General features: G+C 35.8%; 1 protein-coding gene across 1 annotated transcript; it reads right to left on the bottom strand.

Moving 5' to 3' along the window:
- Positions 1 to 994: 994 nt before the first annotated feature.
- LOC105143794 (putative trypsin-6) lies at positions 995 to 4,218 on the bottom strand. Its single transcript, XM_011052291.2, has 7 exons — positions 4,070 to 4,218; positions 3,446 to 3,555; positions 3,294 to 3,388; positions 2,841 to 2,997; positions 2,653 to 2,763; positions 2,419 to 2,568; positions 995 to 2,312 (listed from the first exon to the last, which is right to left on the bottom strand). Exons 1-7 carry the CDS (start codon positions 4,128 to 4,130, stop codon positions 2,073 to 2,075), a joined length of 924 nt encoding a protein of 307 aa, XP_011050593.1. The 5' UTR covers positions 4,131 to 4,218; the 3' UTR covers positions 995 to 2,072.
- Positions 4,219 to 10,814: the final 6,596 nt, after the last annotated feature.

Below are 10,814 nucleotides of genomic sequence, written 5' to 3'. Positions count from 1 at the left end.
TAAAAAATTAATATGCAAAAAATTTTGCTCATTAAAAAGTTTTAAATAATTTTGATATTTTAGTAATCTGTTTCCAAAATTATTTTCAGATTTGTATTCAACAAAATTTTAGATCTTTCAGCAAAATCGTTTTTTCCAATTTTTCCAATTTTTTACAGTTTTCTATTTTATATCATATTAATCACTTAGAATATTGGAGAATATTCAATCAGATGATTGACCACTGATATTATTTAATTAACTTACCTTACCACTTTTAAATATCTATAATCTGTCATATAGAAATTTCTATGGATCATAACATTCAAAGATTCAGCACAAATTATTCTTAACTTGTTATGGAATTTTTATGAAGATAGATTTTTATCTTTAATTCCAATACTTTTTCAAAGACACTTTTTAAAAAGAGACGATTCAATTTTGTCGAATAATTACATCGACGTTTTCTTTTAGTTAGATGAAGACAATTCAATTTCCATAATCCCTCCCATGATTCGCTCCATACGCATACGCAGCAAATATTACGCGCGAGAAATTTATATCCAATCTAAAAGAGTCGCCAAGAGTCCTCACATTTCTTTGAAGGCACCGGTCTCGCTCACAGAATTTAATACTGGTGCAGCGAAACCAGCAGATGCGACAAAGGAGTCGCGCGATTCGCGAATACACCGTGGACGTTTCCCCATCTTGACAGCGAGCAATCTGCTAATACATTTCTCGAGGTATCATTCGCCATGTATTAAGTGGAATATGAGCTTTTTGCGCGTCTGCTGCTTGCTATTTGAGATCAAAGTGGATACATCGTCTGTCCCTTTATCCTTTCTCCGCCTTTCTTTTCTTTCTTTTTTTTTCTTCCCATCTTTTCGCGCAGAAAGCAACGAAAAATCATTAATCTTTTCATATCTAATAGAATGTACGTGTGTTCTGTAAAAGAGATGAATATGGATAAATATTCTTTATAGTTCGTGTGTTGAAAAGATGAAAAGTTCAAAAATTTATAAGTGATAAGATTTATTGCTTACACATATCTTGTTTATACATACATTTCCGTGTATATACAAAAAATACATAATCAAATAGAGGAAATATTAGACTTGTTAATTGCATTAGAGATCATTAAACAATTAAACAATTAATAATGTTATTAGTTATCAACGCTACAATTACTATGTTTGCTGCATTATGGATAATTGATTTACGGAAATAAATTTTGCAATATAATAATCAGACATAAAAAGATTAAAATATTATTGATATTAAATTTTAATGGAAATATGTATTAAAGAGACGTTTAAAATAAATTATGTTTTCTTTTTATCTATTTTTTATTGTCCCAATTAAAATAATAAGATTTATTTGCTAAATTTTATTACTTCACTAAACGTATATATTCACTACGTATATATTTATAGAGCAAGTAAGATAATCTCTCCTGATAAGATTAACAAATGTATGCAGCAAGATTAAATATTTCTGTTTTATTATCAGAGATATTGACAATTTCATAGTTGGCTTATCAGAAGTCAATCGTATTGCTCTTTAAGTATGACAGAAATTTTTAAATATACTTCAAAGTGTACAGCTCCGTCAAAATAATAAAGAATAAAAGATGAAATAAATTATTGTAAATTGACAAAAGATTTTTTATGATTAAGTCCTAACATTATAAATCAGCAAATCTTAAATATTTCTGCATAATTGTTTAAAATTAATTTTTTAAGATGTAAATAAGTATTGTAAAAATAAATGCAAACTTCATCAACAATCGAAATAAATAATTAATGGAGAATAATCTGTAATTAAAAAAATTATAATACGATATTTGTTTAAATCTCTAAATGCAATTATTTGAATCGTAAGAGTATTTATTTTATTAATTTTAATCTTTATCTGTTTCACAAGATATTTCACTCATCAAAGTTGTATATTGCCACACTGCAGCATTATAAATACGCTCATAAACTCTAGTATTATCACATTACTCATAAAATCTGTCCTTTGTTTAATATTTTCAAATATACATATCAACATGTCAACAGAGGGAATTTCTTTATTTATCTCATCTTCAAGGTCTAGATGTAATTGATAACAATACAAATAAGACAGGAAAGTATCATGATCATCCTTGAAGCTCCGCAATTTTTAGTGTTATTTCTCACTACAGTTATTACATCTGCGTCTTTTAATATCCAATTCAAATAATGAAAAACATCTGCATATACTCCAGGTAATAGTGGCTCAGCACATCCTTGGCCACCGGAAACGATACCGGTCAGAGTACCATTGCAGACCATTCCACCTCCAGAATCACCCTGAAAAATTCGAAAAATCGTAATATTGACAATTTATAAATTACATTGTTATGAATGTACGTATACGTAAATATATATACATAAATTGACTAAGGGAATACGTTACTTGGCAAGCGTCCCTTCCACCCTCTAAATAACCGGCGCACATCATTCCCGGTGGTAGATCCGTTATGTTTTTGAGCAGTTTGCGACATTCTTTTTTGCTTCGAATAGGTAGATCAACGTACATCAAATCGGAAGATACTATCGGGACTTCCTGAAACATTTCAAACATTTTCTAGTGGTTCTTTAGTTGAAATGAATTTTCCTGCAGTCAAAGTATATTTGGCTATATACTCACGACTATCGTGTAACCCCAACCAGCTACTTGGCAAATAGTATTAGGTTTCGGTGGGTTTCCTGACAAGGGTATACTATGAACTTCCGGAGTAAACGTAAAGGGTGTCGATAGCTACAACAGACATAAATTACGCTTATTCTGAAAGTCACGTGAAAATGCGATAACGGTTGATTGATAAACCATTGTACTTTCAAAACGGCAACGTCATTATACAAATTTTCAAGATTGAACTTTGGATGAATTCTGATATTTTCTACGCCTTTTTCTTGCCGCTTCAAAGTTTCGTTCAGCTTAAGTATTCCTCCAACCACAATAATTGTCCATGGTAGTATAACGTTTCCAGACCTACGTGATTAATAGCTCCATTTATTTATATTTAGTAATAATTTAATTAGTTTAATTATAGACATAAATAAATTAATTAATTTATCGATATTTCATGTAAAAAATCATTTTCCAAGATAACGTAGATAACGTATAGATTAAAATACATCAGATTAGTGAAATAATGAGATGTTAAATAATTTATCGCAAACACATTTTCTAGAAATTAAAGACGCAATAGTTAAAGATCTACAATTCCATTTAAGATGTCTGTTATCAATAATAATCAAGATATCTAATTAAAATAGTTGGCTTACCCGTACACGCAATGACCTGCAGTTAAGACTAGAGAGGCGCTAATCAAATTTCCACCGCAAAAATGTTTTTTATTCCAACTGCGCATTAAAGATACCTAAAGATAGCAATCTTCTTAGATACACGTTAGATTAAAATTATCGAAAAATGTTACCTGATGGGGGAATTGCCTTAAAACAGCCTTTGTACCATTAATTATGCGACTAGGTAATCCGATAGACTGCAGACTTATTTCAGAAGAAATAGGAAGATCAGTTGGCGAGCCTTGATGTACAAATTATAATCGTCATTATCGTTGATGGTATATATTACATCATGCTGTCGCGAGATAAAATCTAAATTACATGAAAAAATGGATTTATCGAGAAGAGCGAAAATTATAGCGACTCTGAGTTATTGTGACATATTAGGTATCCTCCGCATTATTCGTCACGAGTGTAAAAATTATTTTTCGGAGCGTACACGATCCGCACGATAATTATCGGCGAGCTTAATGAAAAACTAATTAACCGTCGCAATTTTATCCGAGCGCGATTAATGTTCTATCAACTCCGCTCTTGTTGCGAGCGCACGCCGCGCGTATTTCGATTCAATAATGCATACTAATGCACCATGCAAAATTGCTCGCTGCCCACATCCTGAAACCTCTCCGGTTTCAAAAACAAACAGTAATAATCAGAAACATTCGTGGACATGCGTTACACTTTTTTGTTATTCATGAAATCAGTTTTGAACTCGAGATGCATATATGTATAATTTCATCTCTTCTTATACTTACTGTGGACGAAACATGGAATCGTCAGAAGCACTAGTAGATACACTAATAACATAGCCTGCATTCTCCACGATTCACGAAGGTTTATCACTTAGCCGCTACTCACAGACTGTCTGTCGCTAACAATTGTAGAGTAGAGTATAGAAAAATTCGTTATCGGACCGTGGCCGGGTATCTTCATTGTAGCTTTGTCCGTTATCGGTTATCGGTTATTACCTCGGATTAATTGAGATTGTGGATTTCACGTCGATTGACGTTATATTTCTACGTACTCATAAAAATTCCTCTATTACCGCAACTCTCGAATTCTTTTTTTAATTGCTTTATGATCCTTTTACAACCTCACACCTTTGCTAGCTTTTATTTTCAATAAATTTTACTGAAAAATTTTGGTCGCCAGGATAAATTTTTTTTTTTTATCAATTTTGATTGATTCGTAAATGTTTTAACTTCTTGTTAAAACAAAATTACTATGATTACGATGTAGCAAGTTGATACGAGAAATAAAATGTAACAAGAAGTAGGAGGAGCAACGATATTGGTTTTATTTCATAAAAAATTGCTCTGCTATATGTATGCAAAATTGCGGTATTACTGATAGCGGTTTGAAACGATACTCGCCATGTCGAGAGATCAATAAGCAAACCCACGAGCGCGACAATTCTTCCGGAAGCCGATGAAATTACCAAAGAGGATAGATGAAAATGTTCAGGAATTGGCAGAATTTTTGAATTCCACCGCGGAGCCGGACGAGATATCAGGCATCAACGACAAGGGATAATGAAATTCCGGAACGAAGGCTATTTCCGGCGGCCAACTGCAGCGGCCGGCTGCAGGATATTCATCGAAGACGGCGCTAAACTGCGAGTCGTGCGAGTATCCAATATGCAAAGTGGTTGGTGGCCATTCAGTTCAGCCACTATCGACGTAAATTACCAGGATATCGTTGTTCCTTCCTCTACCCTTCCTTTTCCTCCCTTAACGACATGTGATGAGAGATCGGGTGCCATCGAAAAGATAAGGAACGACACGGATATGAGGGAGAAGAGAAAAATATTTATCCACACTAAAAAGTGGAATAGACTTCAAAGAAAACTTATTAAAGATGTAAGAAAAATTAATAGATTAATGTAAGAATAGGAAAAGAAAATTAATACACGTTAAGTGTTAAGTTAAACATAAATTAATCTGTTGTTTATAGATATTTTGCTTAAGATCGCATTTTTTATCATTAAATATGCAAATGCAATATTTCATTTCCATTTCTATTTAATACTGTTGTTCCAAAATATTTATTCAAAGTACGAAATTAAAATATTGTTCTTTAGTTCAATTTTTTTTGTCTTGCATCTTATTATGTTACAGCACTCCTAAATTTTATATTTGAATATCAAATAAAAACATTTTTGCGTGCAATTCAAAATTCGAGTAATATTTTTATATACCTACATTTCATTGTTCACGAATATAATTACGAATATACATCTCGTTTCTCCAATTCCTATAATCTGTGTTCATATTTGATGATAATACATGTATCTTTTCCCAGCTACAAACATAATATTACATGAATAAATTTAAATAATCCCATTTGAAATTACAACAGAAAAAGTAAATACGTATTACATTAACTCGATTAAAGATACAGCGAAAATAAAGGATATATCGCGAGTTACGTTCACGATGTTCTAAGTATAAATGAAGAGATATCTCGAGGATAATGAGAGATTCAAATTCAACGATACGACAAGCAAAGGGAGGCAGAGGAAAGGGGATCAGAGAAACATCGCCGAGAGGGAGCCGGCGAGCGGGACAGAGTGTATAGGGCTGATAGGAGTCGCCATTACCCATCCCCGTGTTAAACCAGCCCCCGCGACACGTAACCCCTGTGTACAATCTCTGTGTGTCCAACGGACCCGTTGAGGAGCCCCGGGCGTTGTCTACCGCAGAATCGCCATTCGATCGGTCCACTCGGAAGCATGCCGCAATCGTGGGTGTACATACGCACCGGATGTACTGTTCGGTTTAATACCAGTTCGGGGTGGTAGCCGGCTGACCGGCGAGCTAACAGAGGCCGACAAGCTCGTAATTTAGTCCTCTCCCGGGTGCAGGTAACGCGCGCGAACGAGCCCTTCCTTTCCATTTCGTAAACTACGCGCTTGCCATGATACGTAGGTAGGAACGGCAAATCATCAGATTTATCCGCGAGCGTGTACTAGTCGTAGCTGCTATCGGGCAACAATGCGGCAACAATACGAAATCCACGCACGCGAGTAGCATCCCGGGTTGAAAGGGATTCGCGTATCTATGCACGTGTACAGCAGGTATGCTTTTGATGTATCGATACTTTATCGCAATCACGGCTAATTAGTAACACGCGTCGAGGGAATGGGAAGATAAATAAATGATCCAGCCGACGCTTGGAACACATCCCTCTCGGACATCGCCTCTTCGGAATTATCACAGCGAAATGCATTTATCGTGCACGATGTATCTTCTTGTGCATACGAAGAAACGTCCTATACGATTCATGAATTGGAAAATTATTCAAACTTAATCCAGGTAGCACAGTTCGTTTTGACGTCAAGTGACCAAAAAATGACTGTAGGTTTTTATTCGACGATTGACGTCATTTTCGTAACGTTATTCCATGACGTCATAAGTCGCCAGTTGGATAGTATAATGATCAGTAAAGGGCCAAGATGTAACGTCAAAATGACGGCTCACTGATGATGTCCATCGTCTGTAACATTCGAACGTCAATTTGACTTCATTAAGAACCGGTTAGTTATTCCATCTTTAGATAAACTATGTGATAATTTACTTATTGAATAAACAAAAGAGTAAAAGAGTAAAACATAAGAGAGTAAGAGAGTAAGACAGTGAGCTGAAGTTTACTGAAAGGTGGAACAACCCACCCTAAGACGTCAATAGGTGCTTTCCATTTGATGACACAAGTCGACAAGTATCGTTCTATCTTTGTCACTTTCTGAATGTCAACAAGGATAGAACGACGCTTGTGTCATCAAATGGAAAGCACCCAATAATGGTCTGTAGAGGAGATATCAAAATGATAAACTTTGCAACACCTGGGAAATCTATAATTGCATAAGCGTTGTTGTAAGTGGTATAGTTGTAAGAGTTGATCTATCACAGCCGAATACGAGGAAAATATTTGAATATTGATAAATTCTTACAATTACAACTACTTACAACTACATTTGTAGAATGGCATTATATTTAATAAGACGCAATAATTATCATTTTTATATGAACCAAATATAGAAGAATTAAATAACAAGCAGTCTTCTCAGACAAAAGAAAACCTTTGTCATATCATTTGATATAGCATTTATTCACGTTGATACAAATGTATCATTTCTAATAATACAATCGTGTATTCGAATTTCAAATCGCTATTATGATCATTAAATTCTCAATAGTCTGGTATTCTGAGTCTGGTTTCTTCTGAAACGCACTGTGACTGTGCACGCGTGAATAGATGCGTGCATAATGCACATGCATGTATTCAAACAATCCAATGAAATGCATATTCAAGCGAAATTTAAATCTCATCTTGATTTTTCATGGTACGTTTCGAAACGGTGTTCCATTCTCCCCCTGCGCTTCCTCTTTCTCTCTTTCTCTCTCAGTCTCTCCTATATCGTTTTACTTCGGCGCAATCTCCCTCTCTATCTCTCCTTTTTCCTTCGATCGTCCACGCCCGCCACCTCTTGATCACTCTCTGTCTCTCTCTCTCTCTCTCTCTCTCTCTCTCTCTCTCTCTCTCTCTCTCTCTCTCTCTCTCTCTTTCTTTCATCTCTCTTTCACTCTTGAGGTGGCTTTCCTTCTGGGACGTGCCACCTCTTCTTCACTTCTCCCAGCCGCGTCGCGGAATCATTCTCGATGGAACCGTGGATAATGTTTATGGGACGTAATGATAAGGAATACTACCTGCAGCCGATAGTCACGATTGTACTAGCGCAGAAGGCGAAGTTGTGTTCCTCGGAACTATTATTTAGTCACGGAAAGGGAGCGCAATTTTGCATCGCTGTAGTACCGCCGCATCTCCACTTTAACAGACCCGCCGCAGTCATCGATTCTCGTTTGCCAGTCGTATTCATTAATAGTTTATCGGACCATTTATTATGGTTTTGTCATATTCCATAAACGATTTATCGCTGAACTTGTGAATTTATCTTCAACGCCTACTGCATTCTAATAAACTGCAACAATTGTATTGTATACTAATTTCATCAAATGACTACAAATATAGTATATAAGTATGTACATATATAGTACATACAAATTCACATGGAATTATTTAAGCGTTAAAGATCTAGCTTTGACTTTTATAGACCTTCATTTCAATTAGTTGTGTTTTCATAAGTATGATCTAATAGAATTCTTATTCTAATTTCACCAGCGATAACACAATCGATAAATTTTATTTTGTCGAATTTTATTATTGAGATTACAATATCGCTTCATATCTTACATTATCTTAAATTAATAATAGATAAATATCACACATATCTTATCACATCGTTTATCAATTTTCATCTATTTTAGTCGCTACAAGACTGACAAAGAAATATGTACTCGCGCGTGATGCACCGGAGTGCGATTCTTGCTGCCAGAGGCAGACAAGGGCGACCTTGGCGAAGTAGCGAATCCACGTTTCTATTCATTCGTTCCCTTGGGGAGGCACCGTTCCACATCACGGAGAGATGAGGATGATAACCTTGACTGCAATGCAGCCTGTTAAAGGGCCGTTCAAGGACTACCAGACGGTTCCCGGGTCTATCGTCTGGTCGCCGCTATGCTTCGCCAAATGGAGAGACTCCGACAGGACGAAGCCCTTTTCCAATTTCACGCGAACGCGGATCTACGCGCCGAGCGTTCTACACTCGGAAAATTACATGACCTGGCACTGAAATACCAGACTACGCGGCGTGTCTCAAATGCGCCGCGTGCAGCACTTCATCCGCAATGGTCTGTAAAACGGGGAGAAGAGGCGCGGCGCGACGCATTAATAGAGATTCCTGAACGATGCTGCGCACGGCAATTGAAATGGTATTTAAAGAGAGTCGAGTTTAAATAAGCGGATCCGTACTACTCATTACGTATCCATACTACTTACTTACCCGCGGTTACTTCGAAGAGGTAATCTTGACGGAAGATGAAATTCACGAGATTCTAAAGCAGTAAGATGTTCCGGTCACAAAGTAAACCGACCGTATTTTTTTATGAAACTGATGTATTAACCTTTGGATGCATAAAAAAAACTTTTCAAGATCTCTCTTACAATATTTGCTTTCTTATACCTCTGTGATAGAGTGTTTCTTTTTTGAAAGTAGAATTTCTAAAGAGATTTTAAGGCTATCTTTCTACAGTAAGTCAATTTAAAATTATCGAGATTATTCTCGTATTTACATTTTTGCAAAATTTATTAGGAAATCATAAGAATTAAGAGCGTTTATAAAAAAAAGATATTATTTAATTAATAGAGCAAAAATCTAAGAAGATATCTTCGATAATCGCTTTGCTTTTTAGTCATCACAATTTAAGGAAAAAAGATTTGTAATTAAAAAATTTTTCGAAAATCTTTCTAATCATAAAATAAATAAAAAGTAACGAAAACTATGAATTATTATGATATATAACAAAGATTTTGCTGAATTTTCGCATCGCATATATTTCACATTGATTATTGATATCGCTTGCTCTCAGGCAGTTCTTTCTAAATTTCGTACCTAATAATATATATCGCTGACTGTGCAAACTAAGACGAATACGCGTCACGTATAAGAAATGTCGACTCCAACGGCGTCTTACTCCGAAGTTAACTCTCTCGTATAATATTCGCGCGTCTCATTCGACCTTAACCCTCGGTGTGGTGAATTTTTTATGCGATTTGCCATTTCCATCTGCGCGCGAGACGGCCGTGCTTTCGTTGCTATCTCGGCATTTTCAAATGCCTCCTCGAAGCTTTTCTTAGCTGACACGAGTGCGAGTGACGTCTACTCGAGCTGATGGCAGAGCATTTTTTTTTCCTTTTCCTTCTTCCTTTCCAAAATTGGGTTGCGCACCTTCTCTTAGGTTTCTTTCTTGCCAAAGTGGCCCACGTATGTCGCCTTGAAAGAAATTATGTCAAACCGTCATTGTCGGTGCCATTACTGATCAACACTTCGTCGCGACAGCTCTCTCTCTCTCTCCTCCTCTTTTTCTTCTTTCTTAAGTTTAAGAAGTCCTCTTAAGAAGACTGGCATTTCGCTGTTCAACCAAACTGCATATCGCATCACGGTGAATCATCATCCTTCAAAAATGTACAAGCAAAAATAACGCTTATGTATCCCACGAAATCGACGGCCGCAAAAAGAAAATGACGTTCTGTCGGCGATGCCGAAGATAACGTTCCAATTAGAATATCTCAGATATCTTCGTCGTGGAATTCTCATTACCTCGAACGCCCCGCTGACACGTGTAATTTCAGAATAGCAGGAGAACGCGATCTCGTTGACGCAGCGTCCAGATGCAACATCTCTCTATAGCTTAGCGCAATTAGAGGATACAGAGTCATATATGAGGGCTGTATCATGAAGATATTTCGTAGTATTAAGCAATTTAAATGACATAATTATTACGATTATAATTACTATAGTAAAATTATTTTCATACAGTTGTAGCATTTAAATGTAGCTCGTTCTTTTTAAAGTTCTTTTTAACTTAATTAGTTTTTACGACA

Source organism: Acromyrmex echinatior, chromosome 5 (assembly GCF_024713525.1).
Source record: "Acromyrmex echinatior isolate Ae372 chromosome 5, ASM2471352v2, whole genome shotgun sequence".
In the NCBI taxonomy this organism is placed as follows: domain Eukaryota; kingdom Metazoa; phylum Arthropoda; class Insecta; order Hymenoptera; family Formicidae; genus Acromyrmex; species Acromyrmex echinatior.
The sequence above is the reverse complement of the archived record's forward strand: the minus strand, read 5'-3'. Positions and strand labels throughout refer to the sequence as shown.

What these genes read in the sequence shown, in the direction of transcription:
- LOC105143794 (XM_011052291.2), bottom strand. Translation starts at nt 4,130, where the DNA reads ATGCAGGCTATGTTATTAGTGTATCTACTAGTGCTTCTGACGATTCCA. An exon ending in GATTCCATGTTTCGTCCACA is followed by an intron (nt 3,556 to 4,069) that starts GTAAGTATAAGA and finishes TTGTACATCAAG; the next exon opens with GCTCGCCAACTGATCTTCCT. An exon ending in ATGACGTTGCCGTTTTGAAA is followed by an intron (nt 2,764 to 2,840) that starts GTACAATGGTTT and finishes TGTCTGTTGTAG; the next exon opens with CTATCGACACCCTTTACGTT.